At 60.1% G+C, this 25,913-nt stretch overlaps 6 protein-coding genes across 6 annotated transcripts; 1 reads left to right on the top strand and 5 right to left on the bottom strand.

Annotated features, from left to right (window-relative positions):
- Window positions 1-509: 509 nt before the first annotated feature.
- JDV02_001013 (uncharacterized protein) lies at window positions 510-1,351 on the bottom strand. The gene has a single exon (XM_047981899.1). The coding sequence runs from the start codon at window positions 903-905 to the stop codon at window positions 546-548; it is 360 nt and encodes a 119-aa protein (XP_047837860.1). The 5' UTR covers window positions 906-1,351; the 3' UTR covers window positions 510-545.
- A 1,087-nt stretch (window positions 1,352-2,438) lies between these two features.
- On the bottom strand, window positions 2,439-7,448 carry PAN1 (actin organization and endocytosis protein; the record flags this gene model as incomplete). The annotated part of the gene is made up of 2 exons (XM_047981898.1): window positions 2,439-4,090; window positions 4,147-7,448. The coding sequence occupies 2 exons, from the start codon at window positions 7,446-7,448 to the stop codon at window positions 2,887-2,889; spliced, it is 4,506 nt and encodes a 1,501-aa protein (XP_047837859.1). The 3' UTR covers window positions 2,439-2,886.
- A 1,018-nt stretch (window positions 7,449-8,466) lies between these two features.
- Window positions 8,467-14,037, bottom strand: JDV02_001011 (uncharacterized protein). Its single transcript, XM_047981897.1, has 4 exons — window positions 10,897-14,037; window positions 10,541-10,837; window positions 10,173-10,483; window positions 8,467-10,120 (listed from the first exon to the last, which is right to left on the bottom strand). Exons 1-4 carry the CDS (start codon window positions 12,467-12,469, stop codon window positions 8,678-8,680), a joined length of 3,624 nt encoding a protein of 1,207 aa, XP_047837858.1. The 5' UTR covers window positions 12,470-14,037; the 3' UTR covers window positions 8,467-8,677.
- A 2,787-nt stretch (window positions 14,038-16,824) lies between these two features.
- Window positions 16,825-17,232, bottom strand: JDV02_001010 (uncharacterized protein; the record flags this gene model as incomplete). Its single annotated transcript, XM_047981896.1, has 1 exon — window positions 16,825-17,232. One exon carries the CDS (start codon window positions 17,230-17,232, stop codon window positions 16,825-16,827), a length of 408 nt encoding a protein of 135 aa, XP_047837857.1.
- A 2,389-nt stretch (window positions 17,233-19,621) lies between these two features.
- CBR1 (Cytochrome-b5 reductase) lies at window positions 19,622-21,718 on the top strand. The gene is made up of 4 exons (XM_047981895.1): window positions 19,622-20,131; window positions 20,275-20,356; window positions 20,441-20,984; window positions 21,065-21,718. Exons 1-4 carry the CDS (start codon window positions 19,957-19,959, stop codon window positions 21,212-21,214), a joined length of 951 nt encoding a protein of 316 aa, XP_047837856.1. The 5' UTR covers window positions 19,622-19,956; the 3' UTR covers window positions 21,215-21,718.
- Window positions 21,661-25,820, bottom strand: CTR9 (protein required for normal CLN1 and CLN2 G1 cyclin expression). The gene is made up of 2 exons (XM_047981894.1): window positions 22,982-25,820; window positions 21,661-22,925 (listed from the first exon to the last, which is right to left on the bottom strand). The coding sequence occupies exons 1-2, from the start codon at window positions 25,577-25,579 to the stop codon at window positions 21,837-21,839; spliced, it is 3,687 nt and encodes a 1,228-aa protein (XP_047837855.1). The 5' UTR covers window positions 25,580-25,820; the 3' UTR covers window positions 21,661-21,836.
- Between the last annotated feature and the right edge of the window lie 93 nt (window positions 25,821-25,913).

Genomic DNA, 25,913 nt, shown 5'->3' with positions numbered 1-25,913 from the left:
GCGTCGATTGGCCAATCATATCATTGGATTAACAGGCGCTTTCCCCATTCGGGGTAAGCGGCGAGCGGGGCCGATCGCACCAACAGAGCTGATGATGACCACCTGCCACAACCACACGCCGCCGATCCGAGAGCGAGCAGCCCCTCGACGAAGCCTCGATGACGCCACGCATCAATTTTCTTGACTCTTGCCAATTGCGCTGCAAAACTTTTTTTCTTTCTTTTTCTGGTCTCCCTCCCGTTTCTGGTCGGTCAACGAATCTTGGCTCTGCAGCAGAGGGATGCGTGATGGTCCGGGCAAGCGCCGTCGAGGAAGTATTATGGCATGGGTAGTTCTAGTATCACGATTCGCGCGTGAAGCATTATGCGTGGTATCCAGTAACGTGGTCGTAAGGATATGCGCACAGATACATACGGTACATGATACACGCGCGCAATGCTCCTCCATGTCGCCGACGTCCAAGTCACAGAGAAGAGGTCAGTGCCGCACGCCGCGCGAGGGCGGTTACACACACAGAACACACACACACACGGGCCCAGCGTTCCTCATTCCAGCCGACGGCCCCATCGAACGGCGTCTCTGCGGTCGGTGGGCTGTGTGCAACTTGGTACCTGCTGTCTGTGAAGCCAGGCCCCGGGACCGCCCGGCGAGGAATGCCTCCTCTCTTTCTGTCTACTGCTATTCGCCGGTGGCCCGTGCTGCTGCAATATTGAAGGCCCTTTTGCCCATTCCTCGCGTAGAGAGGAGAGGAGAGGAGGGTGAAGGAGGGGGGTCCCCTTGCTCGTGACATCATACGTGCCCGGTTCCTTGTCGTGTTCAGGTGTCCTCGGCTGGGCCAGACGCAAAGAAGAGCCAAGAAGGAAGGAAAGATTGGGGGAAGAAAAAAAAAAGAACAAGATAATCATCCGCCGCACGGGCCGGCCCCAGTCGTCGACTCCACGCGCCGCCCAGATGTCTGTCTACCTTCCTGTCTGTCTGTCTGCCTGTCTCCCATCGGAGCGAAAGAACCGAATCCCTGTCCCCTGCCCAGTCCAGTGCATCCATCCCTCCTGCCATCATCCACCATGATCATCATCCACACCACACACCACGATCACGCGGACGGTGTGTTGTTTACTTACACGCGCCCGCTTTGGAGGGGGGAACCAGACCACCGGTAATGATGAAGTTGATGCGATGAAGTTGATGCCCATGCTGATGCTGATGATCACATGGGAAATGGGCCAAGCAAGGACCGGTGGCCGCCAAAAATCGAGCAAGCGCAAGAATGACGCGCTGCACGTAGTACGTTCTAAGATAGGCAGGCACTAGAGTTACCAACTTGGCACCCAAGTATGAGTAGTAGGTACGTATGTGCGAGGTAAGGTAGTAACTAAGTTAGTACTATATTAGTACGAAGAAAATGGGTCCGCCATACCTTTGCTCCGGCCTGGCAGCGCTTCGTTTGCCATCTGCCGGCGGCGCCTTTTTCGCGGCCGGCACTTTATTCGTGCGCACTGCTAACCACCAAGTTACTACCACCGCGTACTTCCTTTCTACCATCACGTACCATTTCGTACGATACGCACTTTTACTACGTGCACGTACATGTTGCCGCCGCCGGCGCGTCCGCATACCAACCGGGAACCGGGACTCGGTACCGCTCCGGGACCACCTGGGCAGTCTCCTCCCCCTCCTTCTCTCCCCTCCTTGCCGTGTGACATCTGCGCTACGATAGTAAACGTTTAGTACTTACTACTAACTCGCTCGCCGACCTCGCTGGAATGTGCCCGTGTCCGTGTCCCCATGTCTGTCCGCGAGCGCGCGCCCGCCCCATCCTGATCGTCTTGCGGCGCCCACCGCAGCTGTCAACTGTCTGGTCCGCATCGTACGAGTCAGTCCGTCAGTCGGTCGGTCATGCGTGCTGGTGGCGCCAGCTTTCTTCCCCCCTCCCGCATGCCTCTCGTGCGTCGCGTGTCTCGCGACCGATCAACTTTCATTGCCGACCCGTGCAGAGCAGGCACTCGTGCCCTAGGTAGTCAGGTACTATGTGTAGAAAGGTGCAGGCAGGTGAGGTAAGGAAGGCAATAGTACGTTCCTCCCTAGTATAGTAGCATCCTAGGTACCTTACCAAGGTAAGGTATAGAGGTAGGTACCTAGGTTGGGAGAGATACGACCCAGAGGTAGCAATGCTAGCTACTGTATCAATGGACCCGTACGTTAGTTGGTAGCCTTGCACTGTTCGTGATCGCGCCCCCAAGCACACGCTGCGAGGTGTTGCCTTACTACCTACTCCAACTACTTCGCACTCCCAAGTTACTTCGTACTATGCACGCATTTCCTTTGCCCAACTTACTCATGACCATGCATGCTCCGTGCAAACTGCACGTACATACCAAGCGACTACGGAGGCCATGCGGACACGTCCAGCTCTCGTTGGCCCGCCCGCCCGCCAAACTGACCGCGATGTGGCCCCCGCGCACTGCGTGCCAGAGCCACCTCGCATCAACGACTCGGTCGGTGCCTGACAGGCCCGCCTGGTCGCCATCAATGAAGGCGCTCTCGCGGTCCCGAGGTCCCTGTCCTGTCCTGTTGGCGCGGCCGGCCGCCCCGTACGTCCTGCGGTCTGTGCGTGCGTCGCCTTTGTCCTCGGCCAACTTTGCAACGATCTCGATCTCACAAACACCATGCATCGCATCTATAACACTGCGCACGTATTGTATAAGAGAGTATGTAAACCTTGGATTTGTTTGCAAATTAGACAATCATGCGGCGGCCGCCAGAGCCCTCACCCATCGTCATCCTTGACCCTGGCAGCCCAACCGCAATCCACGGACGCGCTAACGGCTGAAGCCCGACAACAAAGCCAACCGGACATCCCAGTAACAGTCTCCCGCGCGTGCCAGTCTAGTCCAGCACCCGACCCGCAACCGCCGCGGCGCTCTTGTCCTTCGTAGTCGTCTTCTTGAGCGCCCTGCCCATTTGAATCTCGCCTAGGAAGCCTGCAGGGCGGCCGCCCGAGGGCGACGGAGCCGGCGCGTCGCCAGGGGGAGGGGGAGGCGGTGGCGGACCACCGGCCCCGGGCATTGGCGGCGGTGGGGGAGCACCAGACGTCGGCATCGGAGGCGGCGGTGGCGGCGGCGCTGTAGGCGCGTCGGAACTGGGCATCGGCAGCGGCGGCGGCGGCGGGGGAGACATCGGCGCACCGCCTTCCGCCATCGGAGGCGGCGGCGGTGGAGGTGGAGGGGCAGCAGGAGCCTCCGAGGCAGGCACCGGGGGAGGAGGTGGAGGAGACGCGATGGGCGCGTCGTTGGTGGGCGCTGGGCTCGCCGGAGTCGACTCTTTCCCTGCTGCTGACAACGGCCTGGGCGGAGCCATGGTGCCGAAGAGGATCGATGCGAGTTGGGCAGCATTGCCGCCGCCCGGGCGGTCATCGTCCGAATCGTCGTCGTCGTCGTCGTCCTTGCTTGAGCCCCAGTCCTCCGAGTCAGCCCTCTTCCGCGTGATGGGGCCAGTCGGCGCCGCAGGGGGGGCCTTGTTCTCCTGTGTCATGCGGTGGAACGGGTTTGTAGATGGATCCGTCGCGGGGACAGGCGGTCGCGTCACGGGGGCAGCGTCCGTGGAAACTGCCGGCGACGACGCCTCCGAGGCATGCGACATCATCTTGAAGTACGGGTTCTTGCTCTCCGTCTCTGCGGGCGGCGAGGTGACGACCGCGGGAGGAGGCGGAGATGTGGCCGCCCCCGCTGGTGGAGGGCTGGGCCTTCGCTCGTGCTCGTGGTGGCTGATTTGGCTGCCCCCAAGCGTCGGGGTCGACTCCTGCGGCGTATTCTGCTCCGGGCCTTCGTCGTCCGAGGAGCTATCGTCGTTCATGGCTTCCAGCTGGCGCTGAAGCTCCAGTTCGCGCTTCTTTGCCGCCTCAATTTCGACGCGTCGCGCCGCCATCTTGGCCTCCTTCTCCTTGGCCTCGGCCATGGCAGCCTTCTTCTTCTTCTTTTCCTCCTCTTTTCTCAGCTTGCCCTGTCTCACCTGCTCCTCGAGCGCCTTCAGGCGAGTCTCGGCGGCCCTTTGCTCCTTCTCAAACTCGTCCTCCTCCTCTTTGGCCGTTTCCCTAAGAACGCCGTCAGCTACGCGTCATTTCTACGTAAGGGGTACCTTTTTACTTACTCCATAACTTGCGTCTCACGCTGTTGCTTCTCATGCTCCTCGGAAAGTCTTGCTTCCTCCGCAGCACGTATGGCCTGCTCGTCCTCGGCCTTCTTTGTATTGTCGATCTCGGCTTTGGCACCCTTTCTGGTCGGAGGCGGCGGTGGCCGTTTGGCGGAGCCTTGCGAAACCTCCGTGGCAGGGGCCGGAGGGGGAACGCCTTGCTCCTCCGCAAGGCGGGCCTGACGTTCAGCTTCCCTGCGCGAGTCGTCTTCTTCCGCTTGTCGTAGCTTAGCCGCTCGCTCTGCCCTCTCACGCTCGACACGCTGAGCGGCGCTTTCGCCCGACTTTGACGGAGCCTTGATGCCAAGAGCGGCCAGGCGCTCAGCCATGCGCTGCTCGGCCTGCTGCTTGATGAAAGCGGCTCGCTCTTCGGGGGTCTTGTAGGATGCGTACGAGCCACCAGCAGCGGGTGGCGTGGCCGTGCGAGATGTTGACGCCGGGCTTTCCATGCTCTCACCGCGGGGACTTGCCACACGTTCCGGTCGTGGTGCCTCGGCGGCGGCGGCGGGCGACCGAGAAGCCGCTGGCTTGTCCTGAGCACGGAGGCGCGCGGCTCGGCTCTCCCTTTGCAGGTCAAAAATGAAGTCCCGGACTTCGTCCTCCACACCTAGGCCGTCCTCCCAGCGCCGCTTCTCATGCTCACTCGTGTTGTCCTTGCCACCGTCCTTGAGGCTGTCATCGATTCCACGTGCAAAGTCGCGCACGCTTTCCTCGACGTCGCGCACCATGCTCTCGTTGGCCTCCTTCTCGCTCTTCGCCTTGATCGTCTCCTCTTCCAGCCGCTTGGGCGCGTCATGATCTTCAGGTCCGACGTCGACCTTTTTGCCAGTCAGAGCGGCAGCTCGCTGCTGCATCATCGCCTTGGCTCTAGCCTTCAGGCGATCCGACTCCGTCACTGCGCCTCCGGGGCCGGTGCCGACGATCGGAGCGCCGCTGCTCGGGTGCGCCTTGGCATCCTTGAGGCGGAAAAGCTCGAGCCTCGCCTCCATAATCGCCTTCTCGGTCTTGCGGACCTGGGAAGCGAGCTCCGGTATCTTGTCGGTAAGGTTCTGGAGCTGCCGCTTCAGCGCCCTCCGCTCAGCGTCAGAGTCGCCACTGGCAAGTGCGGCATCCGGGTGCGCATCAATGTCGCCCTGCATGCGTCTGATGCGGCGGTACAGCTCCTCGGCCTCGCGACGATCGCGTCTGTCCAAAAGATCGTCTTCTTCGTTGCCTTTCTCGTCCGCGAAGTCCATGGCATCGAGGAGAACCTGCTTCTCCTTGATCTTCTTGCGGAGCTGATCCAAGGTCAAGTCGTCGCTAGACGCAACCGATGCGGGAGAGTCGGAACGGACAGAGCTATCGCCCATCCTGCGGCGCGCGCTGGACCTATATCCAAAGTCCTCGTCATCATTGCGAAAGACTGTCGCGTCTTTCCGCGCAGCAGCTGCACTGCCAGCACCACCCCTGAACGACCGGTTCTTCATGTAGCTGACTCCAGTCTTCTGCGGCAGCAGTGCGGCGCCCGAGTTCTTTCGGAAATCGGACTCTTGGTTCAGCATGTTCTTGAGCGTGCCGATGGACTGGTTGAAGTTTCTTGTCGAGGGCGGAACCAGCTCCGCAGGCAGGGTGCTTGGAAGCGGGTAGCCGTTGAGCTTTCGATAAATCAAGTGCATGGCAACGGCGAACTCGTCCAGGTCCAGGCGCCCCTTGTTCCCATTGTCTGAGAGGGTCCAAACCCTTTCGAGATCGGGCTTTTCGAGACCGCTCTGGCCGAAGATCTCAATAGCCTGGTCACCGCCAATGTAGCCCTTGCCCAGACCGTCCCAAGCCTTAAACAGCGAGTCGTATCGGGTCTTCTCCTCTTTTGTAATGGCCCAAGGAATGACAGCATTACCTTGCAGGCCCTGAGTAGTGTACGAACCAGCCTCGCGACCCTGCTGCGGCATCATGCGCGCTTGAAGAGCGTCGATATTCGGCAGACCAGTGGATGGGGCGTTAACGAGGCCCCATTGCCCGGGCCGTCCCGTAGGCTGAGCGTTGAGAGGAGTCGCCATCCCGCCAGAGGGAGGCTGGCCGAACCCAGTGGGCATCGGTGGCATCGGTGGCATCGGTGGCCGCGGCCCGGCAAAACCAGTAGGTTGCGGGTTCTGCATGCCCTGAAAGCCGGTCTGCTGAGGCTGAAAGCCTTGGGGCTGATTGCCGAACCCGGTCTGCTGTCCTGGGAAGCCCGTCATCTGCGTCTGGAGGAGTTGAGAGTTGGACGCTTGGGGTTGGGGCTGCTGGATAGTCGGTGGGGAGGCGTTGCCAGCTCTAAAGCTCGGTGCATTGCCCGCTGGCGTGGGAGTCGTCGAAGATGGCCCATCCTCAACCACGCTGAAACCAATGATGTCCACCATGCTCGAAACTTCGTTGCGAATGTTGTCGGGGAGAGTGGAGGGCAGCGTCTTGCCGGTCAGCTTCAAGTTACAAAGGTACATGGCAAGCGCAAACTCGGGAAAGTATAGCTCGCCAGCTCGGGTAGTGTCAGCGAGAGTCCAGATGTGGGACAGGGAGTCGCCGTCGAGCCGAGATCGCAAGAGCAAGTCTCGAGCCTTATCGCCAGACATGGTGGTGGACTTGTCCCCGACGGCAGACTTGAAAAGCGTCTCGAACTTGGCCTGGTCTTGCGCGGTAATGAACGACAGCCGAATGTTAGGAATCTTGTTCGTCTTTTTCGGTGCCGGCACGGGCTCCTGGGGCCGCGACCCGGACCCCGTATGGAACGAAGCCGCCATGGCGGAGAAGCCGGTCGGCTGGGGCTTCATAGGAACCGGCGGCTGCGAGGGGCCCGATGCCTGCTGCGGCGACGAGGAGAAGCCCGTCGGCTGCTGAGGCTGCAACGACGAGGGCTGTTGCTGCTGTTGCTGCTGGAACTGCTGCTGAAATTGGGCCGGGATGGCCGGCATCGGCGGACCCCCTGACTGGAAGCTCTGCTGGGGTTGGCTCTGGCTCTGGCCCGGAAAGCTAGTATACTGTTGCTGCAGAGGCTGCAGTCCAAATCCCGTCGGCTGAGCCTGCATCGGGAAGCCGGTATATTGCTGTTGGATCGGCTGTTGTTGTTGCTGCTGCTGCTGCGGCGGCGGCGGCTGCTGCTGGCCGAAGCCCGTCGGCTGCGGCGCGAACGGGCCGGGCTGCTGGCCTCCGCCCATGCCGGCGTTGAAGCCATATTGCTGGCCGCCGCCGCCGCCGGGGCGTTGGCTATTGCCTCCTCCAAGGAAGGCGCTCGAGTTGGAGTACATGGTCGGCGCGAAAGGGGTGCGGAGGGGAGCCGGAAGGGGAGCTCAGACGTCAGCTACGTATGTTGCTGCCCCCGTGTCGTGACGGCCGCCGGATAGCGCTTGAGCGACGAGCAGGGAGGTCAACTGGCCCAAGGGAGCTGCTGCTGCTGCGGCTCGACGGTCAAGCACGTCGCCTGGGATGTCTTGTTGTGTGCTTGCGTCGTCGTCGTCGTCGTGCTGGCAGGGGAGCCGGGACACGCGCTGACAAAGGGAAAGAGGGGAGTAAAATGCAAATGCTGCAATTGCGACGACGATGTATGACGCCCTGAGAAATAATACAGAGTACGCGCGCGCGAGAGAGGGCGAGATGCATCTATCGGCGGCGGCGTGAGCTGCTCGCGAGAATGCAGGTCGGGGGGGGAGGCTTGGGCGCGGCGGAGGTGGTTGGTGGAAGAGGATGACGAGGCTTCCGCCAGCTCTCTCCAGAGGTGGTGGTTATGGTGAGTGGATGGACGGATGCCTCACCCGCCCGCAGCACCAGCACCCGCACCCGCACCAGCGCCAACACCCAGCAGACAGGAACAACCTGCAAGCCCGGCAGCGCTAGTTGGCTTCGTCGGGGCCACTCGCTAATTGATGAGGTGGTGAGCAGAGAGCGCCAGCGGCCTAACAGCGTAAATTGCGTGGCTACCTTCGCACTACAACGTTGTGCTCCAGTTGGTTGGGCACCCCTGACCCCGCCGGCGGTCCTGTGGCTGTGGCGCCCCGTCGTCGACGAGGTTCCCTCAAGGTACCGAGGGCTGCACGTCCGTACCTCCCTAGTACGTGCTGCACCTTCCCTTATGCACTTAAGAGAATGTGGACGCTTAGCGAGGAGTACGGGTACGGACTGGCCTGCCGCCGTGGACATGGGAATCCCTTCACTAACACCGCATCCGGTCGACGGTGACGCCATCTCGTTACCAGTCTCTGGCACATGCACCAAAATGTTTACCAGGCTGCAAACACAGCGCGTCGCGAGACATCCGTATCAGCCTCATTGCAAGTCAAAAAACATTCAATTGGTATTCGCACAGGGGTATCGAGCCAAAAGCCATCGTTCCCGTCACGGTATCCCACCCAGCCAACAACGCCCATCGTCTCAAGCAAATACCTAGGTAATCAACGAGTCCCAACGCCACGCCACCCAATGAGCCGTTCAAATGCAAGCGCCGGGCAACAAGCATGCTGCCTCTGATATGGTCCATCGCTTAGGGTGACTCGTCCCCCACCCCGTCACCCGTTCCCCCGTCCTCTTCGTCGATCCGGGTAGTTGTGCTGCCCCAGCATCGTCTGAATCTCTTCATTTGCAGTCCTCCGTCGGCATCTGATGCCTCCGTCAATGTGTAGTTGTTATCTCGCGCGTCCCCAAACGCCCCAAACGCCGCCAGGGCTCTCTGCACGTCCGCAAGGCTAAAGTCCTTGTCCGTCGGGCTTTCAAGCTCAGGGGGGCTCGGGATGCCGCCCGTGCTCGCCCCATCCGTGGACGGGCTGATGGCCGCCTCGCTGGAGACGGTAGACCCGGGTCGCGCGATACCTTGTCCGACGATATCGGTCGAGCTTGGGTGCGCCGAAACCGACGCTGGGCGACGCCGGGGAGAAACAGATCCAGGCGAGCTCTTAGCTCTTCGGGACTCGAACTCCTTACGTGCGAGTCCTCCAAAGGCTTCCGAGAAGATATTTTCCACATCTCCATGTCTCCCGCCCAGCTGTACCGTAGACTCGTCATCTGATTCTTCCTTGTCGCGCAAGAGCTGTTGGTTTCTCTGCAGTATGCGCTCCAAGTCTGCCACCGCGGCATCCCACTCGTCTCTCAGCTGCTGCACCAGCGGCTTCCCGGTCACGGCCTGCACCTTCTCGGACCGAAACCTCGCCATGACGGACGAGCGCCGCATGAGTGGCGACGGAGTGCCCGCCGTCTCTACTGACTTGCGGATCGCACGCGATAGCTCTGGCGCCGAAAAGGCCGAGAAGTATCGAATCGTGGTGCTGTCCTCCAAGTGCTTGATGAGGTGCCGAAAGTTTGACAGGTTGAAGTCGTTTCCCTCACAGTCAAGCGTGTGCAATGTCTTGTTGCCGGAGATGGCCTCGGCGAGGTCTCCGATGTTAATGTTGAGCATCTGGCTTCGCACTCGGAGGTGCTCGATGCGCGTGTTCGATCGCATGCCGCTCAAGGCCTTGGAAAATTCCCTGCCAAGTCGACCCTCGTCCAGCTTCGAGTCGTATCCAGATATGTCCAGAAAACGCACAGTGTTGTTCTTCGAGAAGAAATCGGCAACGGCCTGGCATGCAACTCCGCTCGCTGACTCGGGCGTGGCTGTCCCAGCCAGGCTGAGACATTCAATGGTCTTGTTCACCGTCAGAGCGCGCAGCAGCTTCATGTAGTTGGCCTCGGAAGCGAACTCGATCATCTGCAAAAAGACGCTCCAGGGACCATGGCCGGTAGCAATGGCACTGCAGAGATCGTCAATGCCTTCATCGAGGCGGTTCCCGTTCAGATGAATGGTCAGCCGCCGCGCTTGGCCCATGCTGCGGAAGAGACGCGAAATCTGTTTCCCGGTCAGGCCGCAGTTGTTGAGCTGCATGAGCTGCAGGCCATGCGAGTGGTACGTGCCCAAGTAGGCGGCCAGGGTGTCCACCGTGGCATCGTTGAGCTAGGAGCTTTGTTAGCTTTTCCCCATAGAGCCCGACCGCCGCTGCACTTACCATGATTCCAGACAAGTTCAGGTCCTGGAGTGCCCACTTCATGATAGTCTCATCGTCGAAGAGTGACGCATGCGACATGATACGAGTATTGCCGGCAATGTTGAGCGAAACCAGTCTCTGCAACTTCTTCAGGGCCGCCTGAATGACATCGAATCGGACAATGCCTTGGTTATCCGAGGTGTCGAGGCACTCCAACGAGTAAGCCTGACTCCCCAGAGCTCCCCAGAGCTGAGACAATCCAGCATCGCCCAGCGCACATTTCGCAAGGTGGAGTTTCTTGATGTGCACGTAATCGAGCGCGAGCAGATTCGCTAGGATTTGTTAGCAAACAATGTCCGACGTTCCGCGAGTACAAAGGTTTGGCTCACCAAGCTCGTCCATGTCGCCGAGGGCGATGGGGTTGCCAGACATGGAAATTCCCTGGCAGACAGACAACTGCTGCCTCCAAAGCATCAAGATGGGCCTCAGTAACTCGGAGCTCTTCTTGCACAGCGCCTCATGGTCATATTGCAAGCGGCTCAGTCTTTGACTAGTCTGTAGGCCCAGAGTGTTGGCCAGGTCAATGCTCCGAATGGACTCGGAGGTGAAGGTCAACGCATGAATCTCCTGCTCTAGGATGGTTGCCTGGAGAAGGATCTCATGATGGTCTCCCGAGATGGTCATGGCTAAAATGAATCAGTATACTTCTGGCGCAGTGGCGTCGGACGAGGAGCTGGCTACTCACAGCTCAGCGATCTGTAGGCCACGCCGTCTCCATACTGGGAATAGTCATTCTTGCCAGCAAGCGACGACAGGTCAACGTCGCGAAATGAAAGTGCCTTGAAGAAACTGTTGTACCTCAGCGCGCGGAAAACGGCAAGCAACTGCAGCGGCGAGTAGGCGGCGCCATCAGGGGGCAACAGGCGGAAAGCTGGGTGTGGCGGGGTGTTCCACTCGATCTTCCACGCGGGCACTTGTACTTGATATGCAGCACAATACGCCTGAAGGCTGCTCTCAAGGCCGCCAAGGTCGTTTCCCTTGGTAAGCTGGAGGGGGGGTGGAAGGCCCTTGACCTCAAAAATGGTATGCTGCAAGGACTGCGGCCACATAGGCTTCAGGTTGCGGTCAGCCTTGATGAGCGCCTCGATGATGCGCCGGTACTGGACGCTGGCCAAGTCGAGTCGAGTCTCGCGGCCGAATGGTGAGCGGAAGCACATGATGAAGCGCTGCTCGTGCGAGGCCACCGACGCCTTGAACCGCGTGAGGGTGACGGTCCCGTACGAGACCGCCTTGACTCGCAGATCACCAGGGAGCGTCGAGTGGTCGGCCTTGAGGACCTCGATCAGGTGGCACATGCATGGTCCGATGATGAAGTAAAAGGACGACGAGTCGTTGTGGTCGTGTGTTTCGTCGGCGCCAGAAGCCCTCTGAGTCTGTGCGAACACACGTCTGGCGACAGGGAATACGAGGTTCTGATGCTCGCCATCGATGCCTTCAACCGAACGAACGATGTGATTGACGCGGGTCTTGAGATTCTCGGGGATCAGAGTGCCAGCGGGATTCTTCCGAAGCCTCGCTCTGCACGTGCGGTGGATGGCTGCCAGCCAGTCGTCTCTCTCCTTTGGAAGTGCAAAATGCAAATGGGCTTTGCAGTAGGCGAGTCGTGGCCACTGAGAGAACCACCATACCTCAATGCCGGAGCGATGATGGGCGGAATCCTCGTTGAAGGCAGCGACGATGGAGCGCAACGGGATCTCGAGGCGTACATCAGCAGACGACGTTTTACCCGTACATGCGGGTGCTGCGTCTTTTGCGTGCGGCTTGGTCTGGCTTAGCTGGGGGAAGGCGTTCCTAGCGGCGTCGGCAGTCGTAAACTTGACCAAGCAGTGATCCGACAGGACGAGGTACTCTGCGCGTGCCTTGAGGAGCGATATATCGGCTTTGAGAGGGCCGTAATGGACGACTTCCATGACTGAGTATGGCTGCGGACCCTCGATAGGACTCCCGGGGGCCTCGGCTGGAGGCGCATGGCCCCCAGAGTCTTTCGACACGCGACGGTGCAGTCGCCCAATCATGGACCCCGAGTTCGATGGCGTCTTTTGTAACCTGCGCGTCGAGGATGAGCTTCTGACCGAGTTGGCAGCGATGGAGTCCATGGAAGAGCTGCTGAGCGAGCGAAGAGCCCTCGTGAGGACCCGGGGGGCCTTGCTTTCGGGCGCCTCCGTCATCAGGGCCTTTTCCGAATCATAATGATGCGAGGTGGCCTGGCCGAGGGCGAGGCCGGAGGAGCTCCTCCACTTCCACTTTTCGACGCTCATGGTACACGAGTCGCGGCCTCGCACGCAAGGTCGTCGTCGCCTCTCGAACTGTGAGGAGGGGTTTTACTGCGACGAAAAAGCAATACGTATGTTGTCGTACCGGGTCTTAGAAGGACATGGCGAGGAGAGCGTCACGTCAGCCGCTGAAGAAATGCGAGCAAGAGCACTCTCAAGTCGGCAGTGAAACGGTCGGGACAGAAAACCCTTGGGGCTGCTGTGACAGGTCGATTGACGCAATGTCTCAGCCACAGCCGGGTGCCCTCTGCCGAGGGGTCGGGGAGCGTGGCAGCCAGGGCCGGGATCTGTGAGACACTCCGCAAGCGTCGCTCTGGAAACGACAACGGGCGGGAGGAATTCGCCACAGCGTGGTCCAAGAAGTGTATGAATGCGGGCAGGGCAGACGGTCGATGGCTGCACTCGGATTCGCGATGGCAGATCCCCTAAGCGGTTTTGACAGCTCTCCTGGCCAAGGCTCTTGTTCGTGTGCTGAGCCAGTGCCAGGCAACCCACAGCCTTGGCTAGCGGGACGGCGGGAATGCTTCGAGGCGGAGACGATCGACTCGACAACGCAGGTTCCTGCCGGGCTTGGGACGACGAAGGGGTGGCTTTCGGAGAGTTTGCGGGCCGCTTCGGGTAGCTACCACCTTGGCCGCTTGGTGTACTATCAAATTGGCCGGGAAGGGAAAGCGATCAAGGCCCTGCAGGGTCGAGGGCAAAGGACGGGCGGCAGCTTTACGCATTCATCAAGGTTACGGCGGGAGCGTGCCGCGGACAGGCACACGGAGCGGAAGCGATTCGGAGAGAGGGGGCGAGGCGCGTGTTTCTGGGAGAGCGGGAGCTGCGCCCGATCCGGCAGCCTGCTGGAGAGGGTGCAAACGAGACGATGTTACCGCGCGCGTTGCCAGTGGCTCGCTCGCTCGCTCGTTCGGCGATGCGTCTCGTTCGTCTCTGCGGCAGCGAAGGTTGACCGACGAGGGAAATCGAGGTCGCCGTCGCTCGTGGGAAGCCTGGAAGGAGAGAAAAGGTCGTACGTACGCTGTGTTGATCAGTTTGGTGGTGAGAATGACGCCTGTGGCAGCGGCTGCTTTTGGTGACGGCGGTGGTAGTATCGGGGGTGGTATTGCAGGCGGTGGTGGTGGTGGTGACAGTTGGAGGTGGTGTTGAAGCTGAGGTGGGTTTGTTGGAGGCGGACGCTGGTATGCGCAGTGACCTGATGGGAGAGAGCAGCCCGAAGCACTGCAGCGCGGGCAGCGGTGCGGCGGCGTGACGTCGTTTTGGAAGCGGCCAGGCGGGCGCGCAGCGATTGCGGGGAGAGACAAAGCCCAAGTACCTCGGTAGGTAGGTACCTGAGTACTGCACAAACAAGAAAAAGAAAAACGAAGGACGGGCCACCCAGCTCCAAGCACGAAACGATGCCGCAGGGTCCACGAAGGCAGCTGGCACGCAGACGGGAGGGAGAGTGATGGGGATGGAGAGTTTTGAGAGGAATATGGGATGGAAGAGGAGGCACGGAGGCGTGGTGGTTGGTGGTGGTGGTGACGAGGCAAAAGCTGGGAGGTACGAGGATGATGGGAAACATGGGCAAATACGACACGATGGTACGGAGCCAAGTACGAGGTACGTACATCAAGCAGGGTACATTGAGCATCGTCCCCTCTGCGTAGCGCCAGCGCCAGCAGCACCAGCGCGGACGTGGATCTTGGTCGTCTTCCTCCACTCTCAGCCAGCGCCTTGGAGGCCATCCCGGCCGAAGCCAAGCCAAGCCATGCCATCCATGTCATGCCATGCGTGCCAGACCAGGCGACATGGGTTCCAGGTTTGCAAGTGCCCAGCCGGGTATCCCGCGAGCGCGCGCGTCCCCGCCGCCGGTGCGAGGGCGATAGATAGTAGTACGGACGTACGTAGTAGAGATACCTAATACGTACAGTCTACAGAGAAAGATTGAAGGTGGAGAGCTCTGTGGACTTGGTGTAACCGCGTGTGGGAGCACAAGGTCTCTTGGCCGTCGTCAGAGCAGAGCACGATGAGATGGGAGGAGGAGTCTCCTGTGTGACAGCGGCAGTATCATCACCACCATCATCATCGCCGCCGCCACCACCACCACCACCACCACCACATGCAGCTGCAGCAGCAACACCACCACCTCAACGACCTCCAGCCCCGCCAGCCCCAGCCTCAACGCCAAGCGAGGATGAGAGAGAGCGAGAGAGAGAGAGAGACAGTGTGTGTGTGTGTGTGATGGGCGGCTCCGTGGTGTGTCTATGCCCCTCCTCGACTCTAGCATCGGATCAGGATGAACAGGCGGGCCTGTGATGGGGTGGAGGAGTGGGCGGCCAGCTCCACGGGCCGACAGCTCGACAGGGTTGCCACCGATGATGCGCCACGGGCTTGGGGGGGCCGGCGGCGGCGCCGGTGGGGGAGGATGCGATTGGAAACGGCCTCATTCATCATTCATCATCCAGCGGCAGCAGCAGCAGCAGCAGCGCCGGCAGCAGCAGCAGCAGCAGCGCCGGCAGCAGCATATCGGCCTCTGCGTTCCGCCGCCACAATCGAGTCGCCAGGCAGCCCAGGCCCAGGCCAAGGGCTTGTGTTGTGGCCCACGACATACAATGGCGAGATGGGCCGCCCGGCCCGGGAGCCAATTGACAATGCGGCCGGGCCGAAAGTCAAGACATGGTCAAAAGGCAAGACGCCGCAACCATGGGCTCCGGTTTTCCCGCTCTTGCGAATGCTTCGGGCTTCAGAGAGGCGGACGGACATGGCAGAGAGGAGAGAGAGACACAGAGAGAGAGAGAGAGAGAGAGAGAGAGAGAGAGAGAGAGAGAGAGAGAGAGAGAGAGAGAGAGAGAGAGAGAGAGAGAGAGAGAGAGAGAGAGAGAGACAGAGAGAGAGAAACTAAACCGCACACGCCAAAAAGGAGGGGCGGCGGCGGCGGCGCCACAAACGACACGACGAAGAGGGGGGGCCCGCAGGAGGGTGAGCTGCCAAGTACTAACAGAGCAACTAACGTCATTACTAGCAGTCAGCCAGCTGCCTGCAGCGAAAAGGCGGCTCTGGCAGGCCAGACATGGACGATGTTATCGGCCCATGTTCCCCAGTTTGATTTTCCCATCCCCCCATGCTGTGGCCGGTTTTGCCCATGATCCATGATCCATGCATGGTCCATCTGTCCACCGAGCCTGCTCGCTCCCACCTCACCCCCTCCCATATCTCCCCCCTCCGCGCGGCGTCATTGCCCAGCCGCCGACGAAACCAGGCTGCTTTCGGCACCCTCGCCAAAAAAAATCCAACCCAACCGTCTCTGAAGCCAGAGCCCGCGATGAGCGCCAGACCAATCACCCACCGGACATGGGCAACGGGGGGCACGAAGGCGCCTTGGTGGTCGCTTTTCCCTGGCCAGCGTTACGAGGGGAGGCGGGCTTCGCGGCGGAGAGGGCAGAACGGTTCGGCGGGCGTGACGTGCGGCGCAGCGTCGTGGTCGGCGTCTGCGTCTGCGGGTACGAGTACGTACGTATGTACGGCTGAGTGTGTGTGTGTGCGTGCGTGCGTCTGTGTGTGTGAACGTGTGTCTTTGTGTGTGAGAGTCAGTCCACCACCTCTTGAGATCCGGCATGTCTGGGATGGCACCCCTGTCCGCCTTTGACGTCGGGATTGCCAAAGGAGCTGTTGTCTCGTCTCGTACTTTGTGCGGTACGCGCTTCGACTGGCCACAAACCCCAACCCAAGACGGGTCGTGGACACGACTGACGGATGACTGACTCACTTGTTTTATTTATTTTTGACCCTGGGGCGACAGCAGCAGCAGCAGCAGCAGGGTCCCATGGCATGGCATCACGGGGACACGAGCAGCTGCGTCGCTCGCTGTCGCCTCGTGCAAGTGCCAAGCTGCCGGTAAACAACGACCACTCGGCCGGCCGATGCGGTTCATCACCTGTCATGGCCCTCATCAAGGAGACGGCGTATCAATACGCGTGTACGGTACGCCCTGTCTTGGCTATAGGTACAGTAGTACTACCATGTCCCAACTTGGCATGCATGTAACTATTCTACATGACATACGAGGACCCGGGGCCAGACCCTTATTAGTAGCCCCAGCCCCAAGCTGACGACGACGCGGGACCCGGAGCCACGCGAAACTCGTTTCGTCGAGGGACGTTGAAGCCACACGAGAGATACAGATGGACGGAGAGAAAGAAGGACTAGCAGACACTTGGCTGTTGTCCACTGACGTAGCCTCATGGGTCACGTAATGCCAGTCTCGCGCACCCTAGTGTCCTCTTTTTCTTTCTTTCTTTGTTCTTCTTTGTGCCTTGGCACGGCAGTTCCAAGCCCCATTCATTCACTCATTCATTCATTCATTCATTTGAGCCTCTGGTGGAGCCGTTCCCGCCGCCGTCACGCGCCCGATGGCGATGGGCCATGCATCCATGCATGGCCTGAGAAATGGCACATGCGGTGGTGGAGACGGGACAGACCCGGGGAAGGCCGGCGGGGGGTTGTTGGTTTGTTGGTTTCGCTTTCCAAGCATCGGCGGGCTCACTCACACGCACTGCCTGCCGGTCGGCAATGCAGCTGCTGGTCGAATGAGGTGCAGACGAGACGCAGCAACCTGCGCGTGCTGCTGCACCAGCAACAACAACAACAACAGGTGGCCCGGCCGCGAAAAGGGCGGGCGGCGGCATGACGGGTGGCCCGTATTGCTTCTCATCATGCGCCGCCTGCTCCGTAAATGGATACGACGGAGGAGGAGGGAGGGCGGTCATGCCGCAGATGCCGAGTGTGCGTCTCTACGTTAGTATGCATGGACCTGTGTATGATTTCTGTATGCCCTCGTACAAAGTATAATGTATGGGGCGGACCGGCCGGCGCAGGCCCGAGGCTCAATAGTACGACGATGCAGGCTATAGGGCCGGGGAACCGAGCCCAAGATACCGTATACCGTCTCGTACGTACAAGACTACGAATCAACAGATGTGGTGGGCTCGCTCGCTCGTCCGCAAAACCCAGAACGGGGTGTTGGTGCGCGTGGCTGGCGACGACGACGACGACGATGATGATGACGAGGACGTAGTTCGACCCACGGTTGAGGTTCTTTTTTCCCTTCGCTCTTGCTAGTTTACCTATGCGCGAATTGACAAAACCGGAGCTTGCCCTTACGCACTACTAACGTTAGGAAGTAACCCGTCGAGTGGGAGAGGGCCTTGGAATCTAGACGCGGGCCGCTGTTTAGTAAACGCGGGCCGTTGCCTCGAGCCTTCTTTTTCCTCTGGCTGGAACCGGAGGCATCAAGGTAAGGTACATACGGGGCGGTCGCCTAAAGCCACAACCGGTGGGTAGTGCAAAAAAGGTAGGTAAATAGTTACCGTATATAGACAAGAATCTTGGGGCCCGTCTACCGTAGCATCGACGCTCGCCCCGTTGAGCCTGACCAGCGAGCGACCTGGGCAAGGTGCCCTCGCCTAGCTCAAGATACTGTTAGTCGTGCCAAGTACTGGGCAGATCACGCGACGTGCCAACAGGCAAGTCTGAAACAAAGTCACGAAGGGGAGCGCAAGTATATCGGCAACTGCTATACTGGACAGTACGGAGTAGGCTCTACGGCAGCTGATGCTGCGTGCGTGACATGTCGACGGTGCTGTGCTGGTTTGGGGGTTGCACCGCGGTGAGAAAGTGGTCATGTCGTTGCAGCTGCTGCCGTCGCTATTTGTTTGCCATGACCTCCTAACCAGCAGAGTGAGTACAGGAGTTAGTACTACTAACTTATTACTGTACCTACCTACTCACCACTGCCTGTTATGTGGTAAGTTAAGCATTCTCATGCTGCTTCGCCCTCCCCGTGGGCCATGCATGCCCAGGGCAAGTCGGGATGCACAAATGACGCTATTGTACCACCGCCCCCCGGCATCAGCATGTGCGCTTGGCGGAACCTCCGTCGCCTCGACAGGCCAAACCAAGCCATACCCAGCATCGCAAGGCAAAAGCCAGGTGCCAGGGACCACCTGGCGGGTGGCCCGTGCCAGCTGTCGGCGGCGGCCAGTCGGCGAGCCTTGGGTTAGTTCGTAATTGTTTTCTCCTCCTGTTTCTTTCGCTCTTCGTCCACTGCCGATGATGACTGACATGGTTGAAGCCGAGAGAGATCATCTTTGACCCCGCTTGCCTGTTTGTTCGCCTCGCCTGACCGGGCTGCTTCACTTCAGGGTTAGTGATACGGTACCACGGACCACGGGCGAGTGGTCCGTGGAACCACACGTCTCGTCAAACCCCAAGGCAACAAAGCCCAAAGCCAGAGAGCCGTACCAGCAGTCTCAGCATCAGTCAGCATCAACAACGCCAGCCCCAGCAAGCCCAAAGACCTCGTGGCCTCTCGGCGCCCGACCACCGACCACGGCCGGCGTCAAGAGATCCAGCTGAAGTCCTGGACCGCTGCCACCCCGTCCGCCGCCGATTGGAGGGACCCGGAGGGCATCGTCCCTTGGTTGGTAATACGTGTCGAGGAGCTTACGCGGGGGCGCTCACGCGCAATCCAATACATGGAATCGAATCCCGCCGCCGCAACGGAGAGGGCGAGTGCCCATGTATGTATGTAGTCGAAGGCATCGATGTTACGGCCGGTGGTGATGAAGCGCCCAGGTGATCGGCTCCGAGTCCTCCTCGGGCTTCTTCCCCGACCCCCCTGTCACCGCCTCCGTGTCTCCGGGGGCGTAAGTAAGACCTGAGCTGAGCGTCGGCGAGGGCTTCAGTCTGACGCAGCCGAGGAAAAGCTGGCGGCGGCCGGGAGAGACACGCGACGGCATCAAATGGTCCCGCGCTCCATGAACTGAATAGACGACCTTGGGATGGAGATGATGAATTTTACTTTTTTATTGTTTCAAGAAAAACCCAAGGAAACTTCGAATGTTGGGGTAGAGAAACACTGAGCCAATCTCATCACTCAATCCAGCTTCTCCAGTTGTTATAGTGGCCCGTCGCCTCCCCACATTTTCCGTCCATTCATGCCCCCCAAGAGGCCGGCACAGACCAAACCACAGTGCATTGCAGCTCCGCCTGGCAGGACCCTCGGGCAACGGGCAGCATCAGCAACTGCCCGCCCTCCACTAAAAAACGGCGGCCCCCAAGCTGGAAGCTGCCCCCCCCCCCCCAGGGTTGCCGCCCCCATTATCTCAGAGCGCGGGAAATTCTGACACTGCTGCGTGGCGGGGACCGGGACCGGGACCCTCAACACCCGACCGGGCAGCGGCGGCGTCAACATCTTTTTTGTCTCCGTCCCGTCCCTCTTCAAGTCTCATTCGACCCAACCCCTAAGGTTGTAAAAACTTCCTTCATACCTACGTCCGCACCCTCCCCTCCCAACAAACAGGACTTGGACCGCCTCATCGACGACCGCTGCCTTCGCGCCGCGCACCGCACCGCACCGCACGATCGATCGATCGCTCGCACGGGAGCAGAAAGAGAGAAAGAAAGAATTAGATAAGAGAAGAAAGGACGCTATGGCCTCCCCCGTCGCTGCCCACGACTCGTCGTGGCTCGCCCGCCACTACATCGACTACGTCTACATCCCCGGCGCCCTCCTCGTCGTCGGCACCCTCATCGTCAAGCGGGAGTGGGCACCCTACTCTGTCCTCCTCTCTGTCGCCCTTGGCGCCTACAACTTCTGGAACTTCCGTGAGTCTTCCCCGCCTTCTGCGCCCTTGTCTGTCTGCTGCCTTTGCCTCGTCGGCACGCACGCGGCTCCGTTTTTCGGAGAGAGAATCGCGCAATTCTGGACGCAATTGACTGACCATGCTCTCGCTTCCCCACACCTATAGAGATCAAAAAGGTCCTCAAGCCTGATGTCTTCCAGGAGTTTGAGCTCCAGGAGAAGACGGTCATCTCCCACAATGTCGCCATGTAACGTCCCCTCCTCCGTTCCTCGCCCCGGCCGGCTTCGCGCCGGTAGAGGAAACCAATGCGCTGACACGATGAGCCCCCCAGCTACCGCTTCAAGCTCCCCTCAACGCAGTCCATTCTCGGCCTCCCCATCGGCCAGCACATCTCCATTGGCGCCCCCCTGAAGCAGCCCGACGGCAGCACCAAGGAGATTGTCCGCTCCTACACCCCCATCTCGGGCGACCACCAACCCGGCTTCTTCGACCTCCTCATCAAGTCGTACCCCCAGGGCAACATCTCCAAGCACATGGCCTCCCTGGTCGTCGGCCAGACAATTCGCGTCCGCGGGCCCAAGGGCGCCTTCGTCTACACCCCCAACATGGTCCGCCACTTCGGCATGGTCGCCGGCGGTACCGGCATCACCCCCATGCTGCAGATCATCCGCGCCATCATCCGCGGCCGCGCCGCCGGGGACCGCACGCAGGTCGACCTAATCTTCGCCAATGTCACCCCCCAGGACATCCTCCTCCGCGAGGACCTCGACGCCCTGACCAAGGAGGACAGCGGCATCCGCGTCCACTACGTCCTGGACAAGCCCCCCGAGGGCTGGACCGGCGGCGTCGGCTATGTCACTGCTGACATGATTACCGTAAGACGCGCCCGCCCGCCTTCCTCACCCCCTTCCCGATTTGAACCCCCCTGTGTCGCTGACCATGACCGCGCCTGCAGAAATGGCTCCCCAAGCCCGCCGAAGACGTCAAGATCCTCATCTGTGGTCCTCCCCCCATGGTTAGCGGCCTGAAGAAGGCCACCGAGAGCCTCGGCTTCAAGAAGGCCCGCCCCGTCAGCAAGCTCGAGGACCAGGTCTTTGCCTTTTAGACGCAGCAATCGTTCAGCTCCGATATTGTGTGGTCAACGTGCGTGCGTGTGGACGATGCAGCCAGGGCGACGGCAGCTCGCATCGCCATCGTCATCGTCATCACTCACAGACCTGTCATAGAGCATACATACACCTGTACAGGAAGGATTCAAAAATGACACTTGGGCAGATTATCAGTAGACGACTAGACGTAGACGGGGTCGTCGAGGTTGCAACGGGGTAGGACGTAGTACCTAGCTAGGTACCTATCCACTAGGTATGTGTGGAGCGCGAGACTCGGGGGGTTGTAGAGAGAGAGATATACTGTCCCTCGCCGCACGGCTGCATGTCCTCTAGCGACGACAGCTGCGTGTCATCGAGCCGGGGACATGTATGTGGACGGCGTCAACAGGCCTCTTCTTCACGACCAATGTCACATCACGCTGTAACGCTGCATCATGGTTTTGTGGAACAAAGATACAGGTATGCATACAAAAAACCAATGTGATTTTCGCTATTCCCGTACCCGCCGCCCCTTCTTTGTTGGTCAACCTGTATCGTCACCCCGTCCCTCCAACCGGCGCGGACCCTGAATACCTGGAAACGTACTATACACGATGAAATTGACGGATGACGACGCATCTACTCGTCCTCGTCTTCGTCGTCATCGGCAGCGTCGCGTAGGGTCTCGTCCGCAGCCGCAGCCGGGGAGCTGCCGTCGTGGCCGCGCACGGGGGGGCTGTTGCCCTCTCCCTCTTCTTCTTCTTCTTCCTCCTCGTCGGACTCGACAACGCGACCCCGCCGGGCTCTCTTCTGTTGAGCTTGGCGCGGCGCGGTGTCCTCGTCCTCTTCCTCGTCCGCATCGCCGCCCTGCTCCGCCGGCTGCTCGTCCCCGTCCACGTCCATCTTGTCGGCGGCGCCCGCATCACCCTCATCGTCTTCGTCCGATCCGACCGTGCCGCTCCTCTCCATGTTCCTTTCCGCGCGCTCGAGCGCGTCCTCGTCGTCGTCCTCGTCGCTGTCGACCACAATCTCGGCCGACTTGTACTTGCTCGACTCCTTCTTGGTGAGGCGGCGTCTCTTCTTGGTATGCGACTCCTCCTGAGAGTCCTCATCCGCGTCGTCGCGCTCGCCCTTCTTCCGCGCCCGCCGCTCTGTCGGCTTCTTGGGTTTGCGCTTGCGCTTGACCTTCTGGCCAGTCTCCTCGTCCGTCGTGAGCTCCGCCTCCTTGCGCGCCTGCTGCTCGCGTAGCTCCTCAGCCTTTTGCTCCGCCCGCTGTTCCGCCAGCATTCGATCGCGCGCGGCAATCACCTCGCGCTCCTTCTTGATCTTCTCCTGCCGCTCGCGCTCCTTGGCCAGGACGGCCTCCCGCTCGGCCTCGCGGCGCTTGATCTCGGCCTCGCGCTGGTCCCTCGCCGCCTTAATTTTCTCTTGATTCATCTCTTCCCACTCCTTTTGCTTGCCGATGGCTCTCTCGAGCTGCTTCCGCAGCGTGTTGCGGGCCATGTTGGCGCGTTGCTCGACATCGTGCTTCGGGTATGGGCTGTTGGGCAGAGGGGCAATGCTGTCGAGACTCTCGATAGCGGCCTCCAGGCCCTCCGCCGCCTGCTCCAATTGCTCCAGCGTCCGCCGGTTCTCCGGCAGGCCCTGCAGGGTGGTAACCAGCTGGATCTGCACGAAGGCGACGTTGAACTTGTAGTGGAGCTGCTCCTTAGGGGCGATTTCAAAAGCCTATATGATCATGTCAGCCAAAGTGCCACGACCACGCCTAGTGCCGTTGTCCTTACCTTTTTCGCGCACTCGAGGGCCTTAACGCAAGAGTCCGCGTCTCGCTCGTTTCTTCCCCGGTTCAACCAGGTCCGGCCTAGGCAGGAGAGAATCACGGGATCATTTGCCTTGCCGTCCTTGGACAGCGCAATCTCGTAGTTCTCAATGGCCTTTGAGAACTGCCTCAGCTCCGAGTAGATGTGACCCAGGTTGACGTAGATGTGCGAGTCTCTGACTGTCTCCCGGACCTGATTGAAGATGGGAAGGGCTGCCTTGTAGTCCTTCTTGTCTTCGACCAAAGCGATGGCGACTCCCTGTGCCGCGAACGCGTTCTTGGGGTCCAAGGACAGGGCCTTCTCGAAGAACTCGACGGCCTTGCCGTAGATGGCGCTGCGCTTTTGCTTATCCTGCTCCGATTCGCGTCGCATCTCCCTCGCTTGCATCAGGTATAGATTGCCCATGCCTACCAGGGCATACCGGTCATGCTTGTCGTAGTGTTGCAAGGTGTGCTTGTAGTGCCGAAACTCATGATCGTCGGCGACGTTCGAAGGTCGCTTGCGGGAGTGTACTTTACCGAGGTACCAGCCGTACAGCGCACGGACTTCCAGATCGCTCGTGTGGTCCTGGTACAGCTTGGCCACGGCATCGGGTCCCTCCTTGTTGGGATGTCTCCGAAGCTTGATGTATGCCAATCTCGTGCGCGCATCGGTATAGTCGTCATGGCGAGCAAGTAGGCCCTCATACACCTCCATAGCCTTATCGGTCAAGCCCCTAGACTCATACGTTCTACCAAGGTTGAAGCTGATGGTTGAGACGAGCGCGTCCGTGTCCATCTCTGGGTCTCTCTCGCCAATGCGCATGCAGGCGCCCAACGCCGCCTCAAACATACCGCTGGCCAATTCGTGCTTCTCCGACTGGTAGTGGAAGCAGCCAATGTTGTTGAGGAGCTGCGGAGGCAACAATTTCCTGATGGCCGCCTGGGCCTCCGCGTCGTCGGTCGACTGGGGTCGTTCCGAAGCCGGAATCTGAGCCAACTCGAGCTGCTCGACCTGTTGCAGACATTGTAGCGCCTTGTCGGGGTTCTCAGTCTCATATAGACGTGCCAGGTTGAGCAAGACGGAAGAATCCGAAGGCAGCGCCTTCTTAGGGTCCTTCCAAGCGCTTCGTACGCTTTCGAGGTGCGAGATGGCCTTTGCCATCTCCGACGACTTGTCCTCCTTTACATCGCTCTTTTGGCTAGCGAATACTTCCTCTGCGTAGATTGTGCCCAAGAGGATCATTGCCTCGTGGCTCCTCGACTGCTGGATCATCTTCTCCAGTCGCAGCTTGGCTTCACCCAGGTCGTTCTTGAGAACGGACAGCTGCGCGACGCCAAACTTTGCGGGTAAGTAGCCCGTGTCTGTGCCACCTCGTGCGTCGTCAGCACGGCGGTAGTAGTCGCTCGCCTTGTCGGTGTCGCCGTTGTAGTGTGCCTTGCGCGCCAACAGATACCAACCGTCACTAGCGATTGCATTAACATCTGTAAACTGGATGGCCTTGTGCGCCAGCTTCTCCGCGTTGTCCCAGGCTTTGCGCGAGAGGAAGTAGCTGGAGAAAGTAGAGCAGGTGAGGGGCAGCTCTTTGTCCAGCTTGAAAGACTTTTGGGTATACTCTGTCATGGCCTTCCTGTACAGCTTCAAAAAGTCGTCGCTGTTGACAGGCACGTGGCCGCTGGCATCGAGGTAGAACAAGCCCAGGAGGATGTTGGCCACGGTCGAGTCGGGGTTAATTTCAAGCGACCTCTCCCATGCGGCCTTGGCGTCTTCCTTGAAGCCGAGCTGCCAGAAGCAGCAGCCGATGCCAATTCTCGGATCCGGATCGACCAAGTCAGGCATCTTCTGAAGCACATCCTGATACGCAGTCAAGGCGTTGGGGTACTTGTGCATGGAGAAGAAAGCCCGGGCCTTTCCCATGAGGGCTAGCATGTTCTTTCCTTGTGATACTCGCAAGGCATCTTCGAATGATTTGACAGCCGTCTTAAGGAGCTCATTCTTTTCGGTGCCGATGCCGCCGGCGGTCTTGGCAGGGGCCTGCAGCGAGGCCCTGAGGAGGAGCAAGACGCCTCGGGCGAGGAAGATGGGCGGGAAGGAAGGGTTGAGGCGGGCGGCGTCGTTGAGCGAGGACGTGGCCAGCTGGAGGTAGTACTCTTTTGTCTTGGCCTCGGAGATGCGAATGCCATCGGGCGCGACTCGAGGGGCTTCGCGGCTCTTCCACAGATACATCCAGCACAGACAGCAGATGATGCTGACCTTGTCGCGGGGGTTGCCGCTGTTGCTGATGGAACTAGCGCCGCGGAGGAGCATCTCGATGGCATGGTCGATCTTCTTCTGCTTGGCGTAGGCGAGCGCGACTGTCATCCAGTACGTCTTGGCGGCATGCTCGTTCTCGAAGAGGGTGCAGAGCTCGGTTGGGTCGTCGAGAAGGTCTTCGAGGTCGATCTCGACGGCTTCGTCCTCCTGGTCGCCCTGGACGGGGATGTCGATGGCCGAGGGGATGTCGGAGAAGCGGGTGCTAACGGGAGCGCGGGCGGCATCGCCATTCGTCACGCCGTTGGTCGTGCCATCCGCGGCGGCCACCATGGCGGACTGCGAGAAGCGACCCTTTTCGGGAGTCGCAAAGGCCGACACGGAACGGTTGACGAGGGGTGGGGGGAAGACGCGTCGGGGGTTGGACAGACTATCGATGCGTCTCAATCGATGTAGGCGCGGAGAGCATCGGTCTCTTCAGCGGCGCGAGTGCATAGCCGTCCGATGATGGCGGAGCGTGAGGGGGGAGGACGGCCGACAAGAAACGGAAAAAATGCCGTCGTTGGAGTTGAGGCGACGAAATCAAATGCGACTCGCGCTGCCACAAGCTTTGGATTTAATGGGTGTTGACTGAAGGACGGTGGTTGGTCCGAGCGCGACACGCTGA

Source organism: Purpureocillium takamizusanense, chromosome 1 (assembly GCF_022605165.1).
Source record: "Purpureocillium takamizusanense chromosome 1, complete sequence".
NCBI lineage: Eukaryota > Fungi > Ascomycota > Sordariomycetes > Hypocreales > Ophiocordycipitaceae > Purpureocillium > Purpureocillium takamizusanense.
The sequence above is the reverse complement of the archived record's forward strand: the minus strand, read 5'-3'. Positions and strand labels throughout refer to the sequence as shown.